The following is a 26,222-nucleotide window of genomic DNA, read 5'->3' on the forward strand; positions in this document are numbered from 1 at the left end:
TTGTTTGTAGTGGGTTAAAAATAAATTATTATTATTACCAATAATAACCGAACGAACATTTCGCCTGAATGCAACAAGTTGTCTTCAGTGCTGAAAAATAGAAATAATATAAACCAAAACAGTTATAAATAGGAAGAAATGCAAAATCAAAAGGGAATAAAAGAAACAAATTAGTCCAGTATATACAATCACTATTCCGCGTAATAACCACAGAAGTATTGTATAAAACAAATCATTGAGTTACTCCTCTCAACAGCATAGCGTTATTAAGTCCTCCTGGGCCATTCTTGTCGACCTTTCAAGATCTACAACCGATGAGAGTAAGTCGTGAAGCGGAAGAGCGCTTCATCTGTCCTTACCGTTCTATCTTCTTCTTGTCTTTTCCTCTTTCTCTTTCCGCCTTACTTCCTTCATCAGTTGAGTTTCTTGTGTGTTGAGTAACTCAGTATGAATGTGGTTTTAATTAGCTGAGGGTGATAACAATCGTACTCCGCACAACTATCTTCAGGAATTTACTTCTGAAGTGTTCTAAACTCCTCCTTACGGTTCAGGACACAACAGAGAGTGTGTGTGTTTCATTCATATTTATATCGAAAGTACAGCGCTTGATTTATTCTCTGCAGACATAAATGTAATATTTGGAGGAAATGGAAGAGTTGTACTTTTTCTTTGCGAGGACATAAAAAATCATGAACCGTTTTTGCTCTTTAAATACATATGAATGTGACTTAATTTGCATGAACGTTTTTTTTTTTCATAATTAAGGCTCTAAAGAATAGTCAGCCGAGGGGTGCAATCTCGTCCCCATGACCCACAGAAATATTGCCTTGGCCCGCGGGGCCTACATCCCACGTTGAGAATTATAGATTTAGATGTTCAAATATGATATAGGTCATTTTTCCCTTTATATTTCTATGAGTAATGATTTGTCGCTTTGAATAAGTGGTAGCATTGAGTTTCCTTCCATAACTATTTTAAGTAAAAATCTGCCACAAGGATAAGTCATTAATTTTTGGTCAAGAAAAAAATGAAAAAAATGAATATAAATTGATTTAACTGTACTATCCCAATGTCTTTATACAAAGACTTTACACAAAGAAGTATTGAGTTTCATTCCATAACTATTTTAATGCTCTTTTTTAGGACTTGCTTATATGTTTTTTGTAAATTCTTTTTTTAACCTTTTTTTAGGGATGAGGCGCCCGAGAAGACCAGCTTCTTCAATCGGCTTGTTGAAGATAAGACAAAAATAGGAGTTTCTTATTTTGAATTTCTACAACAGTTGAAAACAAAGGTGAAGTGAGCTAGGGGACTAATGGTTTACGCTTAAATTTTGCTAGCTAATTTAACGGAGTAAACAATGGGATAGCATTTGATTGATATTCTTAATGATTTGATGATAAAGTCGTTATTTCTTGTGGGATTTTTTTTTCCTGTACTACTGTTCTGCATAATTTAAAATTATTTAAATTTTTATGATACTTGACAGGGATGTACGGAGAGGTGAGGGGTCATGGACTTGCCCCCAAAGTCCCAAATTTTCTTGAATTTCTGCAAACTTACTATCAAATAATTTTATTTCCCCCCCCCCCCCTCACACACGCATTAGATTTTCAGTATAAGCCTAGAAAACTAACTGGAGAGATGGAAACATGATAAGAAAATAATTCTTACTTCATAATATGCAAAATAATCATAGTTAACAAATTTTGTATGCAGCTAACCTTTATCCTCACTTATTTCACTGTTTTTTTCAATTTTTCTAAGAAATTCATCGATTTTCGCAATAACCTTTGTTTAATTTTGGAAAGTCTGCTAAATGCGGCACCACCAATTTAAGATTCTGACCGTTTTTCTGAAACAAAGTGCTATCTATATTTTTTTTTTTTTTTTCTTAGAATTATCTTTAGTCCATACACTGTTTTCATTAATTTTGTGTTCACTTTAACTATTAATTTTGTGTCCACTTTAATTACTTTAATGTCCTCTAAAATCTAATTTTGTCAAGGGTGCTCTGTTTCAGGGATGATTCAAAACTGAAGAAAATCTATTGAAAAAAAAAAAATTAGAAAAATACTGAAATCAGTGCAAATCAAATTAGCTATATGCAATAAAACTTTGACTATTCTGCATATTATGAAGTAAGACTTGCTTTGTTAACATATGTCCTTCCCTCCAGTTAGTTTCTCCAGGCTTATACCAATTTTTTTGCTGTTGGGCCCGAGAAAGAAAATTTCTGCGTACGTATCTGATACTTTAGTCATGATTTCAAGCGTATTTGGAAGTAGTAATGATTGAATATCCAATGAATCATAATATTCTTTACTAAACGGATTTGTTTACAGGGTATACCAAATGGGGTTCTAGTTTTGAGCATTCTCTGCAAAAACAGGCTTTGAGGTGTGTGCACCTCATATGGTTATGGATCCTTATATGTTGGTATTTTGTCTGTAAAGTCAATAGTTTCCTCCTGTTGTATTTATTATTGTTCAAACGATCGTATTTGACATTTTATTTTCCAGAAATCATGTAGATTTATTATTATTATTAATTTGTTACCCGTCAAAAATGGAAAAGACGGAGTATAAACAAAGAAAAAATTTAAATACACTTTAACTACAAACATTATAAAATAATACTAGTCCAGGGGTGGTTGGCTCTTAAAACATTGGCACTGAATTTGGAGATTCTTCTCTCTTTGGTGATGGAAGGGTTGTTGACCTTTTATTTCATGGAGATGTCGCTATTGCTGTGCCAAAGAGGGAGACGCAGGAGAAACCTGGCATATCTGTAGAATGCGCTATAAATGGCTTTCTTTTCGGTAGTTGTGAATATTTTCCAGAAGGGAGCCAGAGCAAGCAGATGGGGGGTAGTAAAAGCATTGTATAGCCGGGCAAGGAGAGAACGCTTGAAATGATACTTATTGACAACAAGTAATCCGTAAGACGCTCGTATACGGAAACAGAAATGGTTTGTCAGTTCTGAGCGTGTGTCCTTAAAAATAATTCATCAAAACTTGTCTTTGTAGGGAATGCATTCTGTCATATATCTGACACATGTGTTAAGTGTTAAATATCTGATAGATGTGTTATGGTGATGTGCTATCTATGTTGGGAGTTGTTCTTATCCCAAGACTTTAAATCGCCTTATAATTTGGCTTTTTTAGTCAAAAAAAAAAATGAGAAAATTTTTAGATTTCGAGAAGGCAATGGGAAAATGAAATTTTCTTATTGTTAAAATTAAGACATCCGTATTGAGTTCCAATTATATTATTTTTGCCTTCGAATAACCAAAAAATTGCATGAACGGAATAAAATTAGTGAGAAATCGAACTAGAAAAGAAGACGCAGTTTTTTTTGAGGCGGTAGTCTGTATGTTAGTGATCAGCAAATTTCTCTAAAAATCGATCCTGGAAATAAATGAGTCCTCAATATTTAGCACAAATTATTAGAGATGGCAACCCTGAAAGCTTTGCTTGAACGCTGAATAATCTCTTTATTCATATGCGTCTTAATTTGATTCAGATTGCAGATTCCAAGTAATCCACCTTTCCCTATCGTGGCTGGCTGATCTCTGAACTATTTGTATGTGCTTAAACCACCAAGGATAAATAGTTAACATTGGGGCTCCCGCTCCTTCGGACTTTTCCAAGATATTAAAATTTCCATCCTGTGTTTGGGATCTTGGTAAAGTATACGTATTCAAAATACCCTTAAAAAGTATGTTAGGCATATATAATTCCTTACTATTATTTGATATCCTCTCAGGTCTCGGGATTTCTTGCAAGCAGGGATTTTTTTCGCGGTGTTATAAAATTTAAAGTTATAAAACTTTAAAAACGCATCAAAAATGTGTTTTATGCATTTTGTTACGTTTTTATGGGTCGGACAAACCCCCTAACCTCCCTCCCCCTGAATACAGCCATGCTTGCAAGCGAATCTAAGTATATTGTTCTTTTATCGTGTTCTTTTTATCGTGATTGCAGCAGTAATCCTACTGCAACAATGAAATCCTTTATTTCTTATCAAAACGGAAGAATGCCAATCGTCCTGTCTTGACTTAAAAATTGTTTTGTTGTTTTGAGCATTTATTCTAGATATAAACCACAAATGTAAAAAACACGTAATATATTTTACCTCTAGTCACGAATAAATGTTTCTTAAACGAGAACGAAGAAAAGATATAAAAAAAAAATCTAAAGAAGAATTGGTGTGGATTTTTAAAATTAAAAAATTTGGACTCCAAAAAGGAAAAGAGGTTTAGCAATTAGTCATTGTTAAGAAATTAGTGAGCTCCTTAACAATGCTCTTTGGATGGTCAGAAGCTGCTCTCCCCCCTCCCTCCAAAGAAAGGACGAAGTATGTTCAAATACAGGAGAATCGTTTCTGCTATGGCTTAAGATACACCTCAATTAAGTACATGATAATGGATAAACGTCCTCCAGAGCCGTTGCTGCCGCATAGGGTGTCGAATTGACATCGAATTTCTGGGTCTTCGAATATATAGGTCTTCTGGGTCTTCGAATTTCTGGGTATAAATAGCAACCTTGTTGCTCACTCTAAGTACTTGACAAAAAAGAAAATCCTATGTGACCCTCCCACCCCCTCCTCCAATGTTTGGATTGCGTTTAGTTTATTTGTGTCCCCATAGTATTCAATAGTATAGAAATATATTTCTATGTATAGAAATGTATCAATCTATAGAAATATACTTGTGTGAACAGATTTTCTATTAGCCATTTTTAAATAGAGTTGGATTAGTCGTGGGCAATTCATTTTTTTTTTTTTTTTTTTCTTTTTTTCACGTAAAACTGAAGTAAGACTATATATCTATATGTTTTAATAGAATATGGTTTAGTTTGCAATTTGATGGTTGGGTTATTCTGTAGGAAGTTAGCTTTCTTTTCATATATCTTTTGTCCACAAACCTTGATGACTGATGTTTAACATTCAAGCCGAATTCTGAGCTGACCCTTCCCTGGAATAAGATTCTTTATATACGCCCCTCCTTAATATATAACTTTGTATTACCATCTTCTATGCAATTTTGCCGAAAATGAAAAACCGCTAAGATTTTATTTCGTCTGGGATAACCTATCGAGCTGAGCAAGCGGAGCAGATGAAAGCATTGCTTTTGATTTACTGCTCTGGGGAATAATTGCTTCATGGTAAGATATTTTTTAAGAAAAATTATCCGGCTGAGCTTTTTTTGTGCTCGCTGCCCAAGGATAAATATCTTGTGTAGCTCTAAATTCTTAAATAGGTCTTAAAAAATAAAGCTTGAAACAGATTAGGGTGGGAGAAGAGTTAGCGTAGCCATATTGGTTTCAGCTGGCATGGTGTGAATGAGTTGTTAATATTGTGTGCGGCAGTACCTAATCAAACTCATACCAAAAAAAAAAGGAAAATGTACCAATCAATACTATAGCCTATGCTACCCACTATAATGGCATAATTTTGCCTCTTTTAACAAACTAATCCACTCGGTGATTTAACGATGGTTGACAAATAACTACCAAACTACTCCGGATTACATAACGGAATGAACAATATGTAGATTATGAATATGCTCTTGAGAGAAAAGGATTTTTACCCGTAGCTTCCTTCTGTTCTTGTGTGACATGTCCCTGGGGATTGGAATCCCTGAAGGCTATTATCTTCACGCCGAACAAACTACAAAATGGTCAAATTTTCTGCTTTCAGAAGTCGCAGTGAAATTTATGAAAAGAAAAATTGTGATTTCCGTAAATTGTCTCCTTTTTGTAGTGAAACTTTCAAGAAGGAGGAAATTAACATCACCTTGAAATTTCAAGATCAATCTTGAAATTTTTTGTAGCTCTTTTTGGATAGCCCAGAGGGTGTAGGTTGGCTTTGCCCGTAGCTCACCTTCGGCTTGAGCCATTGACCAGCTGTGCCCTCTGAATAAATTGCAGACATACGGGAACAATTCTCGCTGAGAAATGTGTATGAAAATGCGATGTCACAATTAAATACAGAAATGTCAGGAAGACAAAAGAAGTCCGTATCTGGATTCCTGATGCTAATTTACTTAACAAGCCCTATCAGAATATAATTTTCAATCTTGATTATGTTTTCAAAATGAACCATCAAACATTGATTAAATGATCTTGTGATATTTTTACCCGAGATGGTACTCGACGCCAGGGTGGCTCTGAGACAGAATTTTTGCCCCACTATTTCGGGAATATGCTAATACTTCTCGAGTATGGACTAGGTTACATTGGTTTCAGAAGAACTTCATTTGGTGTTGAACGACAACATTGTTTTGGTGTTATTCTCTTTTTTGTGGCTCAAAAAAATTTTAAACTCAAAATATTTACCGACGTCAGGCTATATAAAATTTGGTTGTGCAAGGCTTAAATATACTTATGTATTCAAATTACTATCAAACTACGCTAGTAAGTGGCTGGTTCCTGCTATAAGCATAATCTAAACTGATGTAAACCATTGGTTTTAACACCCAAAATTTACATAAAGTTCAAAGAGGATAGGAAACTGAGTAAAGAGGAAATCAAGCTTGTGTATGACAAAAAAGCCAGAAATACCCACAAGTTTACTGTACAAACTTTAATTTTATTTTTCTGTCTTTAGGATTGAAATAAATATTTTTTTTTTAATAAGACAGTAAAAAATAAATAAAAAACTTTATTCTGCAAAAACAATAACTAAAGACCGGGTGTTTTGGCTTCACACCCGCGAGTTTAATAATAGTAATAAAAAAAAGTGGCCTAAACAGAACATGTAGAGAAAAATGACAAACTCTATGCAAAACAAAAAAGTAACGAAAGGGAAACCCACATTAAAAAAAATCGTGCTGCAGCGAAGATAAAAAGAACCGCTTTCTTAAAGAAAAGAAGGTACAATTGGATTATGCTATTTTTCTAAAATGCTTTTTTTCTTCCTGTCGGTGTTCCACAGACTAACCTACCCTAACAATTTTTTTTAGCTTCAACGAGGTAAAGAAAAATTTTAGTTCGATCCAGTTAAGCGCTGATCTTTAAACTAAATGAGTATTAGGTGTTTGAATTTTTTTTTTTTTTTTTTTTTTTTTTTTTTTTTTTTTTTTTTTTTTTTTTTTTTTTTTTTTTTTTTTTTTTACTGCTGCACTGTCAGTGGCGTTAGTACTTTTAATTCTTGTTAAATTTGGGTTGAAGCACCAAAATTTACTCTTCTTGGCTTCCAATACTTTTTTACTGAGATTTTTTGGTGATTCCAGGCAAATTATCAACTTGGTTTAAAGCTTTATTAAGGCCTTTTCACATTGAGATTTAACTGATACCGGAGATTAGCTAACGCTAATTTGAGCATATTGGGTTTTCAGTCAGTCAGAAAATTCTATGAAAAATCTGATTGGCTAATTAAATATGAGTTTAGCAGTTGAACTAGCTAAACCTTGGAATTAGTACAATCTAATTTCGAATGAGCCCTTAAGCTAGACTCTTATAGACTGCTGGATTTGCCGTCTACTGATAAAAACTATATCTGCGTGTGGACGAATAGTTTGTTCATTTCTTTTTTAGATCAAAATCAAAAATTCCTTATTTTGTCAGAACAAATTTGTGTACTGAATGAAGCTTCCTGTTTCAAGGATTTAATATTAACCCCAGTGGAACATATAGATTGCTTATCGAATAGGTCTTTTTTAACTTTTTTTGACCAATTTTCTTGAAGGAATTTAGAGAACTTTACTTCTAGGTAAGCATACCAGCCTGTATTCACTTATTGACGTTGCTTGATTATTTTTGCTTGACATGATTTATCGTCTTTTGTCGTTACCGGGCTTTAGGGGGCTAAAATTTATCTTTCAGAAGTGATATGCTTTTTTTTTCTTGGAGTGTAGAAGTTTTGAAGTCTCGATAATAGGGGAGGAGATCAATGAACTATTAACTATCCTCCCCTTCTTTGCGGCCTTCTAGGTTGATTTCGAGTTCTGTATGTCCGTAATTTTGAAAGTTATTGTGTTTAAAGTCTGTGAAATAAAGTTGTTTTATCTAGTCTATTGGTTATTTTTCAGGTCTCTACAGCACTTATTAAGCTAGGTTTCCAAAGGAGTCCAAATTTTCCACTGATCTGCAGATTTCAAATCATCCGAAAAAAAGGGAAGTCTTTTTAAATAATTGAACGTGTTTTTATGGCACTTGGTATTAACCAAGTGACATATAGCGATCGCAAATTCTGTCGGTCCTGGTTTTGCTACTTTAGGCACTTCCAGGTAAGCTAGGCCGATAAAATTATGCAGGCGTATCAGGGACCGGACCAGATTAAATTAGAAATAGTCGTTTTCCCGATTTGACCATCTGGGGGGGGGAGTGGGGGGCCCGTTAAGTCGGAAAAATGGAAGTATTTTTAACTTACGAACGGTTGATCAGATCTTAATGAAATTTGATGTTTGGAAGGATATCGTGTCTCAGAGCTGTTATTTTAGATCCCGACCGGATCTGGTGATATTGGGGGGGGGGGAGTTGGGAAGGGGAAACCTAAAATCTTGGAAAACACTGAGAGTGGAGGGATCGGGATGAAACTTGGTGGGAAAAATAGGCACAAGTCCTAGATACATGATTGACATAACCGGAACGGATACGCTCTCTTAGGGGTAGTTGGGGGGGGGGGGGCGGGGGGTGATTCTGAAAAATTAAAAAAATGAGGTATTTATAACTTAAGAACGGGTGATCGGATCTCAATGAAATTTGATATTTAGAAGGATATCGTGTCTCAGAGCTCCTATTTTAAATCCCGACCAGATCTGGTGACATTTGGGGGGGGGAGAGTTGGGAGGGGGAAACCTAAAACTTGGAAAACACTTAGAGTGGAGGGATCGGGATGAAACTTGGTGGGAAAAATAAGCGCAAGTCCTAGATACATGATTGACATAGCCGGAACGGATCCGCTCTCTGGGGTAGTTGGGGGGGGGGTAATTCTGAAAAGAAGAAAAATGAGGTATTTTTACCTTACGAACGGGTGATCGGATCTCAATGAAATTTGATATTTAGAAGGATATCGTGTCTCAGAGCTCTTATTTTAAGTCCCGACCGGATCTGGTGACATTGGGGGAGTTTGAGGCGGGGAACCTAAAATGGTGGAAAACGCTTAGATTGGAGGGATCGGGATGAAACTTGGTGGGAAAAATAAGCAGAAGTCTTAGATACCTGATTTACATAATTGGAACGGATCTGCTCTATTGGGGGGGGGGGGTGTTAATTCTGAAAAATTAGAAAAAATGACATATTTTTAACTTACGAAGGATTGATTGGATCTTCATGAAACTTCATATTTAGAAGGACATAGTAACTCAGATCTCTTATTTTAAATCTTAACCGGATACAGCGTAATTGTTGGGGGGTGCAGGTGGGGGGGAACCGGAAATCATAGAAAATACTTAAAGCGGTGAGATCAGGATGAAACTGGATGGAAAGAACAAAAACCTGTCTAAGATACGTGACTGACAGACACAACCGTACCGGATCTGCTCTCTTTGGTGGAGTTGGGGGGAGGGGGGTAATTTTGAAAATTGAGGTATTTGTAACTTACGAAAGGGTGACCAGATCTTAATGAAATTTGATATTTAGAAGGATCTTCTGCTTTAAAGCTCTAATTTTACATTCCGACCAGATCCTGTGACATTGGGGGGATTGGAGGGGGAAACCGGAATTCTTGGAAAACGTGAAAATTGGGGTATTTTTATCTTACGAATAGGTGATCGGATCTTAATGAAATTTGATATTTAGAAGGAATTCATGTCTCAGAGCTCTTATTTCAAATCTCGACCAGATCTTTTGACATTGGGGGGAGTTGGAGGGGGAAATCTTGGAAAACACTTTGAGTGGAGGAATCGGAATGAAGCTTGGTGGATAGAATAAGCAAATGTCCTTGATACGTAATTGACGGAACCGTACTGGATTCGCTCTCTTTGGGGGAGAGGTTCAGTGATTTTGCGAGTTTGGTGCTTCTGGACGTGCTAGGACGATGAAAATTTGTAGGCGTGTCAGGGAGCTGCACATATTGACTTGATAAAAGTCGTTTTCCCAGATTCGACCGTCTGGGGGGGCTAAATGTAGAGGAAAAATTAGGTATTTATAACATACGAGTGGGTGATCGGATCTTAATGAATTTTGATATTTAGAAGGACATCGTGACTCAGAGCTCTGCTGCTTTCTTTTTCTGCTTTCTGTTTGTAGTTAAGGTACAATAATGCAATAATGTTAGTTCTCTGTAAAAACTATGTTTATAAAGAGTGAAAGCTATTTTTTATCAACGTAATGCTCAACTTGAAAAGTCCATGATTAAATTTCAAAAAACATGCAATGTTTGTTACCATTCAATTTTTTAAAAGTCTGAGCAATAAGGAAAAAGGCTATTAAACCGACGTTTTCTAAAACAAGATTTCATCATGAAACTGTAAATTTGCAGACATTTCAGATCATTTCGCCCTTTCGATCCCCCTATTCTCAAACAAAATTGTAAACAAGGATTAATCCATCTGCAGTACAAAATAAGAACTTATATTGAATAAACGTTAAGTTAATAAATAACATGCATAGCGTTCTTGAGTTTTTTTAAATTCTAGATAATATTATTCTTTCTTAGTAATTCTTTCTCAGTAAAACTGACTTCAATATTGGTATGTTTTCAAGTTAATTCAAGGGTTTTTTTTTAAAAAGTCTTCTGTATCTATTCATATTATTACTTGGTCGTTGTATTGATTAATTTTTCTTACGTTTGAATTTTTATGTTTTTTGGACTCAGTGCCTAAATCAGTGACGGATTTCACCCCATACTCTAGCTGCGATGTAGACCAACTATTCAATGTTACTGTTACTGATAACCTCCTGCACCAACAAGCCGCATAAGACCAACACAGCTACGCAGGTTTCTCTCCCATTCAAATTCATTTAGAGCTTCCCTCATTAGACTCTTCCAAGTAGTTCCGATTTTCCTGAACTTTTCTTTACACCTTCCCACCCCATTCAGGGATGACCTGCTTTACGTTTGACCCTAGGTGGCTGGCTGATAAGGACGGTCTTTGGCATTATGTCATCCTTCATGCGCAGAACGTGTCCTAGCCATCTCAAACTTTCTCTCATTATGGTTTTAGAAAGCAGGATTGAGCTGTATTTTCCATACAGCTTACTGTTTAAGATACGGTCAGTCAGTCTGGTAGGCGATTTCTCTGGAAAACATCTAGCAAATCTTTTGTCTTTCGTAGTGCCCATGCTTCAAACCCATACTTGGCCACTGTCATCAATGTAGCTTCTAATATTCTGCATTTGAAGGGCTGATTTGTTAAAATTTGAAATTCTCGATTTTCCCTAATGTATTAAGATATAGATGACGATGTAAGTTTCCGCTTCCCCAATTCAGACAACTGGAACCGGTGATAATTCTAGCTGCCAAATCTGCCCGACCAAGGTCAAAGACCAAGACCAAGGTCAAAGAATTGTTTACCAATAAACCAAAGGATTGGTATTCAGAGGTAAAAAAGTTTTGTGGTAGGAGTCTAGACCAGCTCTATTTCAACCTAACTGAATCCCTAAAAGTTACTGCTAATAATCTTAACAAGTTCCCTGTTTCTATCATTTAGGGTCTTTTGGAAATTTCTTATGAATTAGCTAATGATGTTCTCCCCCCTGCTTTCCTTTCCATGTCTCCGTTTGAGATTGAAAGAAAAATTTGAAAACTATAATTCATTTGCGCCTTTTTTTAGGTCTATGTTTAACAGTGCATAATTTTTGTTGTTAGTGTTTTTGCAACTGCAGACTAGCCAAGAGCTACGAAAGTTGTTTAATAAACCGTCCCATTCCCTCTCTCTCTCTCTCTCTCTCTCTCTCTCTCTCTCTCTCTCTCTCTCTCTCTCCCTCTCTCTCTTGCCTATTTCCTTTTTAATTGTTTTTCTTGGTATATTATCTTCATCCAGTTTACCATTCCTGAAAAGATTCAATGTTTTTTTAATTAGCCTTTTTATGGGTTGATTAATGAATTAAGAGGTTGATTAATGAATTAAGTTGATTAAGTTTGTCACTGTAAAAGGTAGTGGTTTTTTCATCAAGATCATGCAAATTATAAATATCAGACCAATCCTTAGTACTCAGCTACGTTCCAAAAGAAAGAAAGCCAGCATTTTGAAGAGGGTGGAAAGAACCACAAGTTACTGAGAATGCATGCTTAAAATTAAAAGAGGGGGCAGGGGGAGGGAGAAAAGATAAATCCCACCCAATGGAGGCAAAGGTGAAGAGGGACTGTAAAAATTCTTCAGATTAGTTAGAATGACATCTAGATAGGTATTTCCCCTAGTTGTTGGTATTTTACCTATTTGCTCAACTTTTAGAGAGGAGCAAATCGAATTTATTTCAAGTTCATTGGCGTCATTAACCAGAAAAAGCCCGGCGTTTGGGTACTTAGAGATAATAAAATCAGCTCTGGTCTGCAACTGCTTGAAAAATTTGCGTTTTGCATCAATATTTGGTTTGGCGAGTAATAGAAGACAGCTATTGCAATGACATTATAGTGACAGGGGAGTACTTTAGGTCTAATGCTTAGCTAAAGGAGGATTTCATCGTACTCAGATATATAAGGAACAGGAATAATTTTAGGGAAAAGGTTGAATTTATTAAAAAACGCGATACCACCTCCTTTTTTCCAAGTGGGTGATCCAAAGGACGGAGCTTAATAGATTCTGAATAATTTGACAAGCAAAGAGACCTTTGGTCATGAAACTGTACCTCTGTAATAGCTACAGCGTCAATTTGATTTAATTTAAATCTGAAGAGGTATCTTTTGAGTGAAAAACTAAAAGTTCTTATAGCTTTTTAAGGGATTAAAAAGAATAAAGGACAGCTAACCCCCTCCCATGCTCCTTGTTCTCAAAAATCGTCTGATCAAAAAATGTTGATAACCATTTTGTGCAGCATAGCGTAAAAATCCGAAAAACTACATCTTTGGAGATAACATGACCTCCACAGCCTTTGGGGAAAGGCCCTTAAGTTATTAAGTTTGCCTAATGTTTATGTGTAGTATTTGTTATAGAGAAGCTTGCATACATTTTGGGGTGGGGAGGGGCTGTGAATTTTTACTGGGGAAATTTTCTATAAGGAAGGAAGTTTCCGAGGTTGAACTTTTCAAGGAAGATTTTGTATTGAGAGAATATGCCAGAATTCCTATGTATTTTTTTTTATTTGTGTTACTTTCTCTTTGCCAACTCTATTTTACATGTTGGGATGTTAAGGGCCAATTTCCACGGTAAATTTTCGCAGTGATTGAATTGCCTATGAAATATTTCTGTGAGGGGTATTTTATTCTGGGGATGGGGGCTTTTTGTCGCACTATTGTGTGACAAAAGCCCGGCCTGTCTCACTTTTTAGGTAGAAAAAGCACTTTTTTCTGCTCTCTTTGTCGCACGTTCAAAGAGTCAGCAGTCGGTAGTCTTACCTTTGAGGCAGGCGGTAAATTTGAAAATGGAAAATATGCTATCTTTCTAAATAAATGCCTAATGGAAGCTTTGCTTGAAAAGAAAACTAATTTCGTAGACTACTATAAGGTTTTGAACTGCAGTCCTCACTCCACAGTAAGTAAAAGCATTTACCTCACCAACAGTCAATCATCCATCATATTTTGGTTGTAATTGTAGTGCTAGACCTGGTGTGTTTGTGAAACAGACCAGTAGAGTGCTGAAATAGACACCTTGTTATCCGTCTTCTTACATCTTGTTATTCTATTCAATTTTGTTGTTAAATTTATCAATGGTTAGAGGTAGGGCTGTATCCAAGACTTTTGTTGCAGAGAGGTAACAAAAAAAGCAAACTAAAAATTCACCAACAATTTGTTTACATGCATTTTTTCATGTTTTTACAAGTTGGACAAACTTTTTTGGAGGGGGGTGTTCAAGCCTGCTACCCCCACACCACAGATGCAGCCTTGCCCTGAGTTTGCCCAGTAACAACATGCACATTATTCTTGGGCTAAACTACTTCTATTGACCTTTGATAACTATGCTCTTATTCATTGAAATCATTCTTCATTATTCATATGAAGTCATTGGTAAATTATGGTGTTACTAGCCTAGAGACCCCCTTTTATTTAAAGATTTATATATCAAACAGCCTAATACAAAATCAAGAATTAGAGTGAAAATCACCTTACCTTAACCTTAATCCATCTGATAGCCTTAAGGTCTTCCAGACATATAGTGCTCTTGAGTAGTTTTACTCCTTGGTGAGAAGGCAGCAGCTGCTGCTCTAACAGAAATCTGTAACCTTGATGATACCTCTGGACAAAATACAGGATATAACACAGCAACCAGATCTATTGCCATCATCAACTATGGAGCATCACAGCTCTCACAACTAATTCACCCTGAAGCGTGAATTAAGGTAATAACTTATTTGTCAGTACACATAGCAGTAGAGGTGACAACTGGCTCAGTGGTGGTGTTGGACCCTATGTGCAGAAAGACATTTCATGCAAACTTCTCTCTGAATATACTAACCCAAACCAGGAGGTTATCTGGGCCATGTACCATTTCCCTTGTCTATCTTGTTGCTTTTTGTGTCTGATATTTGCATCAATATACTATCCAGAGAGTGCTCAAAACTTTTGGGATCTTGTTTTTATCTCTAAACTACAGCTGATTTAATCAGAAGCAGATATGGTTGCCCTGGTTTTATTGTTGCTAGAGATTTCAACCAAACAAAGAAAAACTGGCTAGCAGCCAGCCTCTCTTTAGAGAAGATTGTCAACATCCCAAGCCACTTATCCAGAAGCATCCTGAACTCAGTCCTAACAAACACTGAAAACTTCTATCACTCCCCTACTTCCCTTGGGTCAATTGGGTTGTCTGATCACCACACTTTAATTCTCAAGGCCAAAACTTCTGTGAAGAGACTTAAGGTTTCATGAGTAACAATAAGACCCCTAACCAGCTTGGCTGTGTCCTTAGACAGTACTCTTAAGCAGAGAGTAAGCACCTTCAATGAGGTACTTTACTCAAACTATCATGAAATGTTCACAACAAAGACAGTGACCTTGAGCAAATATGGCAAACCCCTGCAATAAAAGCTAAAATTTGTGAACAAAGTTATCTTTACACATGGTGTGCAATGCCAAAAGTAAATATTGCTGTGAAAAAGTGGTGCCACTTCTGAACAGTGAGCCTCCCAAATGGCACCACTCCATCAAGAAATTGTGGAAAGTTGTCAAAGCCTACTATTACAATAACAGACAGTAATGGGCAATTATATTGTCTTGTGCTATTGTCTTGTGCTATTGTCTTGTGCTGTAAATGCCTTCTTAACCTCTATATGCACTACATTTCCTCTTGACTGCCCAGAAAAAAGAGTAGGCTATCTGCTTTAAGACTCCCCCATGAAGGTTTAGCCAAACTCAGTGAGTTAGATGTTCACAAGGAGCTGAGAAAAATTAAAACAGGAGTCACACCTTTCTCTGGCAAAATTTTTCCATGAATTTGCTATGATCCTTGCCCTACCCCTTTTTACTCTGCTTAATCAGTGCTTTGTGTCAAGAGTGTTTCCCTTGCTTTGGAAGAAACCACACAAATGTGTCATTCTGGAGGTAAACCAACCTAAGGGCTGTGATGGGACCCATCTCCATAACCCTGTGCTTTGTGAAAGTAATAGAGTCTTTCAGACTTCATTGTCTGTTGGCTCAAGTGTGTGAATCCTTAGACAAATATCAGTATGGAGGACTCTCTAAATGCAAAATTTCTGTCTACCTAGTAGCAATGTTTGACTGTATTCTAAAGTTGCTGGAAATCCCAGGTTGTTTTGTTGATCTAGCTGTATTTGCAAAGCGTTTGACCTTCTATCTCAGTGCATACCTTAACTTAAAGTGAATGGGAGCCAAGCATCAAGCTCTAACAATCAAATAGGATTTTCTGTCTAAATGGCAGCAGAATATATTCACCTTCCACAAAGAAGACACTGACTCCAACTGGAGCAATATAGCCTGCAGGACCCCACAAGGCACCAAACTTGCAGGCATAGCATTTCTCACTATGATTAACTACATCCTGAGTGAGCATAAAAACAGGTATAAATTTGTGGATGACTTATCTCCCATGCTTTGTTATCTACTTGAAGGTAGTGCTCTTTGCTAGTGACATTTTTGATGAGCTAAATTTCCAATGTAACAAGTCCAATCTAACCATTAATGCTACCAAGTCAAAAATACTCCAGCTGAAACCCCCTAAAAAGAGACTTTAACCCCCCCCCCATTCCTGAAGTTCCATTTCCTGTTGTGTCAGAAGTGAAAATACTGGGAGTCATTTTCTCTAAACACTGTTCTTTCTCTGCACATGTTGACAGTGTGATTAGGAAGGGCACCACTTCCTTTCAAACACTGTCTAAAATATGTTGTTTTGGTTGTGATGCTGAAACTCTCCTCTGCACCTACATTTGCTACATGTGGCCAGTATTGGAGTATGCATGTCTTGTGTGGGGCCCTTCTGTACTATATATATATACTGCTCACCTAATCCACAGCCTAGAGTTAGTGCAGAAAAGGGCAGTTAGGATTATCCTGGGATGTAGTGATATTCCTTACCAAGAAGTACTCAATAAACTTGAAATCCAGTGCCTTGAGCAAAGACTGAGAAATCTTATCATGAGATTTGGAAAAGCATTGATGTCAAACCCAACCCACCATGATATTCTCCCTGCAGATGCCCCACCAAACAGAAAAATCTTACAAAAACTCAAACTGACCCCTATACATGCACAAATAAACTAATTTAATAATTGCTTTGTGCCATTTTTTACATCTATGTTTAACATGTAATGTTCTAACGTTTATCTATGTCTATGTTTATTGATGTTTAACATGTAATGTTGTACCTTTTTTGTATGGGTATTTTTAACATTAATGTTTTTGCAACTGTAAATTAGCCAAGAACTACAAAAGTTGCGTAATAAACTGTTCTCTCTCTCATACTAGTTGTTTCTATATACAATTCTTCTTGATTTGGGTTAGATAATATAATATAATGCTAGCAGTTTTATAATTGGAGTGTTTGATAATCCTTTTATTGTTTAAATGAAGCAAAATATTTTTTTGTCATATTAGATTGTTTCAAAAGACAATGACAACCTTTTTTCTTGATTGCGTTTAGACAAGGGATGACCATCACAAACTATAATAAGCCAAATGTAAATTTCAAATAAAAAAAAAGTTTCAGTAGTGCATAGGCTGCTGGAAAAGTTTTAAGTTGTTAACATCACCTAAGACAAAAATTCCAGCACTTTGGTAATTGTATAGTCCAATCCAGAGTGGCCAGATAAGGTGTATTTGCTCCTTTTGGCGCTTTTTGAGGTGGCTGTGCATTGAATTTTTTTGAATCAGTGAATGTATCCAGGGGGAATATTGTTTATTTGGCGCATTTTCACTAGAAAACAGAGCTTTTGGTAGGTTTCACTTTTAGGTGGCGTAACCATAGAACATGCAACTGGCTACACTGGCCCAATTGCTCCTGGTATGGAACTTATTGATGAATTTTTTTTTCTCCACAGTTTTCTCAGATGAGAGTAATAAAATAAAAACAGTGAGCACTTAAATTGGATGAAGCAGTAAAGGCTTAAATTGTACTTGAACTCAGGTTATCTCATAAAAGGGATTTAAAGATTGTATTGGGTTGAAAATTCAATAGAATGTCAATCATTAAAAATTAAGCAAATAATTTTCCCATCTTTCTTTTTAATATGATGGTTTTCTAGTCTTAATTTGGTGAACTGAGAAAATATATTAATGTTGACAGTTGAGGGTCTTGTGCTTGCACTTTGGTAGCCTAATTAGGATTATGCTGAAAATTGAAGTTCCTCAAAGGGATATTGTTTTGTGCAATTTCTGAGCTTTAAGATTCTGAGTATTGCTTAACTAAACTTTTTGAAATCTAAAGTAATAAGTAAAAGTGTTTTTTAACATGTTTAATTGAAGGAGGCTTTAGCAGAAACACAAAATGATTAATGAGGTTAGGATCATTGGTCTTTAGAGATTCAGCTAAACCTCTGCTACTAATAACCACTCAACTTCTTATGCATAGGGTAATTGACTTCAGGGAAGAGAGAGGGGAATCTGCAAACTTAGGATTTTCATTTGGGTAGGGAATGTAGAGATGGCTGGAGGTCAAAGGTGTTTCCAGGATTTTTATTTAGGGGGGTTAGAGTTAACCCCCTCTCTAGGTTAAGTTACTTTTTTCTTGCTATTATTGGTGAAATAGTAAGAATATTTCCTAAAGAGATAGAAGTTAAAACAAGATTGAACCAAGAAATTAAGCTAAGAAGAGGCAAATACTTACCAAGTATAAGGCAGAAAATAAAAGTTAAGGGGAAATACTATCAAGTAAAATTGCTTTTTCATACTTACCATACACTGAAATCAGTTTTAAAGTTGAGATCACTTTTAAATTCGGAAAGTTCTATTGTGTTGTAGAGCTTTGTTGTTTTATGGTTTCGCTTAAAAAGTAGCCACCAATTTATGTTTACATCAGAGAGTTTGCAGTTTGCCATAGAGAGTGCCCTATCTTTGCAAGGTAAGTATTTTTTTAATGTGTGGCAAGTTACCCCATTGTATTTTTTTAATTTTCAAATATTTTGTTTTTGTGTTGTTTTGATTGTGAAGTTTGATACAGCTGAGGATATTATGTCTTTTTTGGGTTTTAAAACCTTTTTACCTGTCCTTTAAGCTGAAAACTGGTGTAGGGTATTGCTCACCTCTCTCTAAAAGGATATCTTTGACCACATCCTGAAATTATTTGATGCTTCAAATATTTTAAATTACAGACAGACCAGATTCTGGCAGAATATAGAGCTTTAGCTAAATTGAAACACCCAGATAAAGGCAACTCTGCACAAAGTGAGGATTTCCAGCTTTTATTAGAAGCAAAAGAAACTCTTACAAACCCCGAGGAAAAAGCTCGATATGATAGGTGGCGAAGCAGTGGTCTTAATGTAGATTATAGGACCTGGAAGAACATGAACAAAGGAGCTGTAAGTTTTTTTCTTTTTTATTTAATATTCCTGAAATTCCGGTCAATCATAGATATACATATGTGAGCTATGTTAAAGGATTTCCACAAATCTTTCAGTGAAAAATTATAATCATGTTTGGTGCCCTTGTGAATTATGAAAATCTATTCATTCTTTTTTCTGAAATATGAATAGATGCGTAAATGGATCTATGATTTGGGCTCCACTTGGGTAAGATCATACAGGGTTTTCTTTTTCAACTACAGCAGGGAGCAACTGACGTGATTCGGTAGTTTAATGTATTGAGTTCTAACTAATGAATCATAAAGTGATGAACTTTGAGTACACAGGATTTAGTTCCTAGTCTGATATCCTAATTTTACCAATGATTAAAACTGAAATGGTCAATTTAGCTACTACAAATTAATAGCTTAATATACACAATTTAAGTTAGTAAATCAATATAGTAAACCTTATACTTTCTTAAAATGAATGTTTGAGTCAAGTTTAATTAATTTTTGGTTAGGTGCAAAGAGTACTGGATAACAATAAGAGTGGAAACTCAAGTTGATTACAGAAAAGATGCAAAGGCTACCGTAACTCAAAGGCCTTATGTTACATAGCATCACAGCTTAGATACCAATACAGCTATGAAACTCGATAGCGATGCTAGCGGCTAGAGATAGGAAACTGGCAGCATAGCTTAGATACCAATATATTTGTATCTAAACTGTGTATGCAACAAAACAAAATTGCGTTCCTGCCCATGGTGTTGTAGTACGATCTACACGTCGGAGTGCGGGCTTAGAGGGGATGCCGAGTTCAGAGCTCTGTACCAAAAGCTTCTCATGGGTAAAATAGGAGTTTTCATAATCTAAGCTAAGCACAGCATACATTTTATTAGAAAGTGGTAAAACTGAAAAATGTATTTTAAGTATTTGAATTAATAAAAGGCAGTTGTTACTAAAGGAAGATTTTTCCAAGTATTCCAGATAATACAAACGTAACTTCGGTATCAAAGGATCCTAATTTCTCATGATTTTTGAACAAGAAAAGAGACATTTTGAAAAAAGGATAAGCTTTTAAATTTCTTGCAAGCTAAATAAGATAGGAGACAGTGAATTGAATCAATCGATGGAACTTGTTTTGATGGTGGGGGATGTAAATTTGTAACTGTGTAAAGAGATTTGAGCCAATTGTAAGTTTTGTCAGCACAGCTGCCATCGATGCCCACGCTGGGTAGAAATAGCCCCTCCTCTTACTAATGAAGACGCAAAATGGCATTCCTCCATCTACCCCTTCTGCGCCAGAGAAAGCTGCTTTCTAGCTTGTGTCCTGACTTAAATACGAGTGCAATTCAGTAAGTGGAATGTAAATATGATAATTCTGTAAAACATCACTTAAAAACTTTTGAATTAGAATCATATTATTGAGCAAAGTCTTGATGCCATCTGTGTTTTTTTAATCATATTTTCTCTGTTAATTCTGCCACTATCATTGGGACTTTTGTAATAAGCATTTAGACTTATTCAACTTTTATCATAAAAGCCTAAATAAAAAAAATTGAAGGCGAGCTGACCAGTCACTATAAAATGAAAATAATAAGAAGTACCAAGAAAATGGGTTTAAGGTCAAGAAATTTTCAACAACAAAAAATGCCTCAGATTTATAATCAATAAGGTATCCTCAGCACAAATAAAGATGAAGCAATCTAAATTAAAGCAAATTTCTTATTTAATTTTTGAAACGTCTTTTTTAATTTTTCTGCTTCACTGACACTGAGTTTTACACTGACCTTCACGCTGTACAGGTGAATATCCACAGTATATGTTTCTCCTGTGGATTCTTTCCATAGAAATGGTCCAGTATTGGACCCTTTTTTTGGTTCTTCTTATTAGTTTTCTATAAAATTCTTACAAGTAAAGCCAAGCTAAACGACCGTAGATCTGATGCAGTTAATTTTGACTTGACAACCGAAGTATACATTGCCTAATGAATTAAAATTAAATCCCAATTAAATCTAATTAAATATAATAATGTAATTCGAATTAAATACAATTAAATCCTAATGAATTAAAAACACAAAAAAAGTGCAAAGAAAAGTGAATTTGACATGATTGTTAACCAGTTTATGAACAACTTCCAGCCAAAAATATGTATTTTATATCAATATATTTGTAACCACTAGCTTAGTTTTGCTTGTCCAGTTTCCTTACCAGTTAAAGCGTTGTTTTTCTTATAACTCACTTTTCGGAAATATTTTCTTACTTTGAAATCTATTCTATTATAATGTGTAAAAAATCAGTTTGCTAAACAATTTTTGACTTAGACAATCTATTTAGTTTTCATTCCAATTTTTATTTTTCATTCTGGTAAAATTAACTTTCTTTTCAAAATTTAGCTTCCATTCTAGTAAAATCAATTAAAAAACGTCTGCTTATGGAAGTACATATTGAAGTTGAGAACGAACAAAAATTATTGCTTCTCAGATTATACAAGACAATCTGAGAAGATTGCCAGATTTCGTTAAATCTTATGTAAACAATTTTCTCAAAACTAGCTCAAATAGGCTGACTTCTGATATTTCCCAATATTTGGCTTTGCTGAAAACACAAAATCAACGCCAAGAAACTGGATGTACATTTAGGAGCAGAAAATTATAGCCGAAGAGCATAAAGCGCAAAGTTAATTACGTCCAGTAGGCTACTTTTGTATCTTTAAGGGTTGTTTTTACATTGTTAGATTAACAAATCAAGTATTTAAGTATTTGTTTGCATAATATATGGTATCTACAGAGCCGACCAAGAATTTTCGTCAAGTAAACTAACTAACTACAAAACGAAATCTAAACGACGATTTTTCTTCCCTGTAAAAACGTCTATGACTTTTTCGTGACAGACATCAATGTCTCTATGGATGGCGAGCAGGGCTAAACCATTCAACCTTTCTTGTCCTGTTAAATTTCTTAGCCAGGTTTTTAACCTTCTAAGTGTAGGGAAGCTTCTTTCCTGAGTAGTAGTACTGACAGGCAGCGTTGCAAGGACAGTCAATAGAAGAGAAATATTTTGAAAAAGAAGAAACTTCACACTTTCTTTTCCCAGATATTGGAAAAGTATAAGCAATATCTGGAGTCCAAGACTTTTTAGCAGACGAAGTTTGGATGCAGTGTTGAGGGACGACGATCTATGGGCAAACCGTCCGATGTCGTTTGGAACCAAAAAAGATTAGGTAATAGCGTGCTGCCAAGTGACTGTATCTAATGGACTGGTATGTGAAACAAGTTTAGCGTCCTCAAGTTTAACATGAGTATCAGCAACCGCTTCCCTGTTTTTTCAGCCCGAAGGGACAGATGAATAATCCGCAGGCAACCCGCCAACGTCACTTAGAAATAACTAACCTTGTTTCCTTGGGTGCAAAAATGATGTTATTTCACATTTCCTTTTCATTTTTTGAATCGCTCTTCACTTAACCAAGTCTGAAAATAAATTGACAAAACAAATTATCTTGTGATCCCTTTATGCTTCCTGTTCCACAATTACAAGTTCCGCAACGTATCACCCACTGACTGCAAAATATTAATAATTATCAAGGTTACTGTTTGCAAAAATTTGTTTATATGCATTTTGTTACTTTTGTACGATTCAGAAAAAAAAAATCAGGAAGGGGGGTTCAAACCGGGTAACCCTCTCCCCCTGGGTATGGCCTTGGGTTAATTTAATGAGTCATAAAAATGCTTTCTGGGGATAAATTTTACGCAATTTGCAAGTTTGTGGCAGAATATTTACAACGGAGATGCAAAATATTTACATCGGGTTCAAACCGGGTTACTATTCCCCCCCTCCCCCTGGATACGGTCTTGGGTTAACTTAATGAGGATAAAAAAATGCTTTCTGATGAGAAATGTTACGTAATTTGCAAGTTCGTGGCATAATATTTAGAACGGAGGTACAAAATATTTACATTGGGTCCAAATCGGGTGACTCTCTCCCCCCCTGGGTACGGTCTTGGGTTAACTCAATGAGGATAAAAAATGCTTTCTGATGAGAAACTTTACGTAATTTGCAAGTTCGTGGTATAATATTTACAACGGGGATACAAAATATTTACATTGAATTCAAACCGGGCGACTCCCCCCCTCCCCCTAGGTACGGTCTTGGGCTAACTTAATGAGGATAAAAAAATGCTTTCTGATGAGAAATGTTACGTAATTTGCAAGCTCGTGGCATAATATTTACAACAAGGATACAAAATATTTACATTGAGCACAAATCGGGTGACTCTTCCCCCCCCCCCCCTGGGTACGGTCTTGGGTTAACTCAATAAGGATAAAAAAATGCTTTCTGATGAGTAATTTTACGTAATTTGCAAGTTCGTGGTATAATATTTACAACGGGCATACAAAATATTTGCATTGAATTCAAACCGGGCGACTCCCCCCCCCCCCCTGGGTATGGTCTTGGATTAACTTAATGAGAATAAAAAATGATTTCTGATGAGAAATGTTACGTAATTTGCAAGTTCGTGGCATAACATTTACAACGGGGATACAAAATATTTACATTGAGTTCAAACCGGGTGACTCTCCCCCCCCCTTCCCCCTGGGTACGGTCTTGGATTAAATTAGTGAGGATAAAAAAAATGCTTTCTGATGAGAAATTTTACGTAATTTGTAAGTTCGTGGCATAATATTTACAACAATAATAACAACAAGCATTACTTTATATTCTTCTTACAATCCGAATACAACTCTGTGGATAGCCTTCAATATTCTGAAAACTCAATAAGAATTTCATGACAAACAGATCTTTACAGATGTTTGGTATTTTCTTGGATAAGGCTGTTTCTCCAGTTATTAGAAGGAAAACATAGGTCCTACATCAAATTTCGAAGGAAATTTTTATGGCACAAAAAAAGAGTATAAAAGAGGAAAAATTCAAGGGAATATTTTTCCTTACCAAGAAGAAAAAAAGTTTTGACGATCCATGGCGCAACATTGTTACCTAAAACCACAAATTATTGAGAAACCTAATAGATAATCTATGCTAAAACTATTAGGTTGCCCCATTTTGGGGCAACTAAATGTGTGGCCATATTTTGTGGCAGATTTCAAATAGTCCCGCCACTTTGTGGATCCCTCTCCCGGAATATATGAAATTCCGGCTATTTTCCTGTTGCAGTGTTGATTAGAAGTTAGCACTAGAAATTTCCGTATTCGCTAAAATTTAATCCAAATCCCCCCTTTAGAAATCCTAGATAGGCCACTCAGTTAAGTCATACCTGTCAGATGAGACAGTAGCGAGCGAACACGTTCGCTGGCTCACCACCTATTTTTCTGCTTTCGTAATCATAATTCGAAAATAAAACCGCAATAAAAAATCGTACCATTATTCAAAGTTGCTTAATAATGAAACTTGAGAAATATACAGTGGCTCTTTTACACAGTGACAATTAAAGTTACTGAGAAATATACACTGGCTCGTTTACTCAGAGAAAATGGGAGGTGGTTTTTATACGCTTCGAGACTGCAGCAGACAAATAATTTCCACGATGAACCCACTGTATAAATTCCTCTATAGTGCACTCATCGGAGCAATAAGTTGCCTGGGACCAATATAGTTACGCATGCTTACTCTCAAGTCATTTAGAGCTTCACTGTTTATTCCCTGCTATAAAATTCTAAATTACTTCGAATTCATTCGTATGAAGACTTCCTAGCAAATTCAAGGTCGTTCTACTTTTTGCTTAGTCACGGCTGGATTGTCGGACACCTTCCACTCTGCATTTATCTGAAGGCTCCTCTACTGAAATTTGGGAAATGTACACCCCAATTGTGCTTTTTAAAGCTTCAGTAACCATCCATCTCAGCAAGAATTTATATTTGGTATTTTTTAAAACGTGGGCCTCAACTGTACTGTTGAAACTTCCATGACTATCCTTTCTGGCAAGAATATATATTTTGTATATATTTTTTTTTTGCATAGAAGGGACCTCAAACAAGTGGCATATGGTTATGGGACATATTGAATTAGGCTGTATAATATAAATCAAGGTCACTCCCCCCTCATTTCTTTTAACTTTGTCTGAGATTATGCAATTTTTTCGCTAATGGCTTTTAGTGGAGTTATGAGCTCAGGGAAACCGTTCTGTGAAATACTGCCAAAATAATAAATACTGCCGTATTCTTTTTTATTGCTCTTTCACGCAACCAATTGATAAATATGGGCCCAGTCAGCTTTTCAGTAATATTCAGAAGGTAAAACTTATTTATTATTTTTTGATTCCTATACCAAAGAGGAATATAGAGAAGGTATTTACAAAAACGAAAATACACTACTCGAATATCACTAAAATCCTTATTCCTAAAAATATTATAAAGCCCAGAAAGGTAAAGAACAGAATGATCTGAAAAAGTAGAACAAAGCTTTCCAAGGGCAATGCCATTATATTTGCCTCGATTGGGATATTAAAATGGTTAAAGTGAAATTCCGGCTTAGTCTGTCTTAGTGCTACTAAAAGATCCTAAACTAGTTATTTTTTTAGTGTTTTCACTGGAGAATGCCGATGGATCAAAAAAATATGCTTCCTAATGCCAATCCTGGAAAAGAAAATGAACATGTGGAAATTCAAAATCGAATGAATGGCAACCCTGAACACGTTCGTATTTTTACTGAGGATCCTGCTTTAGTCCTGAAACAATTTAGGAGATATGAGATATAAGTTTTCAACGTCCTGTTGTTAATTCTGAATATTCTCTAACAATTTTTTGTTAGCTTATGGAAAGATAAAAGAAATCCCAATTGTACTCAGAGACGTATTATTTGGGTTGAAAAAAAGAAAAAAAAAATCAAGCTTACCCTGTATAACAACATGTGCTTTTTTGAAACAGGTTTTTATAAAAATGAAGAAGATGAGTAATTTGCTAACTTTTGACAAGTTTAGATCAGGCCTAAGCCTAGTTAATCCAGAATAGCCTACAAGCCTATCCTATCTTGGGGGATATTTTTAGAAATTTAGCAAAATAATTTCCTAACTGTAAGAAATATTAGCATCCATGGGTTCTAGTGCATAGCTAGAAACTATAATGCTTTGCTATATTATCAGGTTTTGAATAAGGGCATCATGCACTCCAATAGTTTTTTCCCATCAACAGTTGTATTCGATGGATTGATTAGTTTGTAATTGTTTTATTAGTTTACGAAAAATATGTCTTTAATATCTTTTTTCTTAAAAAAAA

The 26,222-nt window shown here is 35.7% G+C and overlaps 2 protein-coding genes across 2 annotated transcripts in view; both read left to right on the forward strand.

Annotated features, from left to right (window-relative positions):
• Positions 1 to 1,423, forward strand: part of LOC136031741 (protein transport protein Sec24A-like) — a 48,954-nt gene extending 47,531 nt beyond the window's left edge. The window contains exon 11 of the mRNA XM_065711459.1: positions 1,192 to 1,423. Coding sequence (XP_065567531.1) covers positions 1,192 to 1,303 — 112 coding nt within the window. The 3' untranslated portion in view covers positions 1,304 to 1,423. The remainder of the gene's footprint in view (positions 1 to 1,191) is intronic.
• Positions 1,424 to 13,418: 11,995 nt separating this feature from the next.
• LOC136031742 (J domain-containing protein-like) lies at positions 13,419 to 25,790 on the forward strand. Its single transcript, XM_065711461.1, has 3 exons — positions 13,419 to 13,578; positions 18,803 to 19,009; positions 25,529 to 25,790. The coding sequence occupies exons 1-3, from the start codon at positions 13,504 to 13,506 to the stop codon at positions 25,703 to 25,705; spliced, it is 459 nt and encodes a 152-aa protein (XP_065567533.1). The 5' UTR covers positions 13,419 to 13,503; the 3' UTR covers positions 25,706 to 25,790.
• Positions 25,791 to 26,222: the final 432 nt, after the last annotated feature.

The sequence above is a fragment of the Artemia franciscana genome, chromosome 10, assembly GCF_032884065.1.
Source record: "Artemia franciscana chromosome 10, ASM3288406v1, whole genome shotgun sequence".
In the NCBI taxonomy this organism is placed as follows: Eukaryota; Metazoa; Arthropoda; class Branchiopoda; order Anostraca; family Artemiidae; genus Artemia; species Artemia franciscana.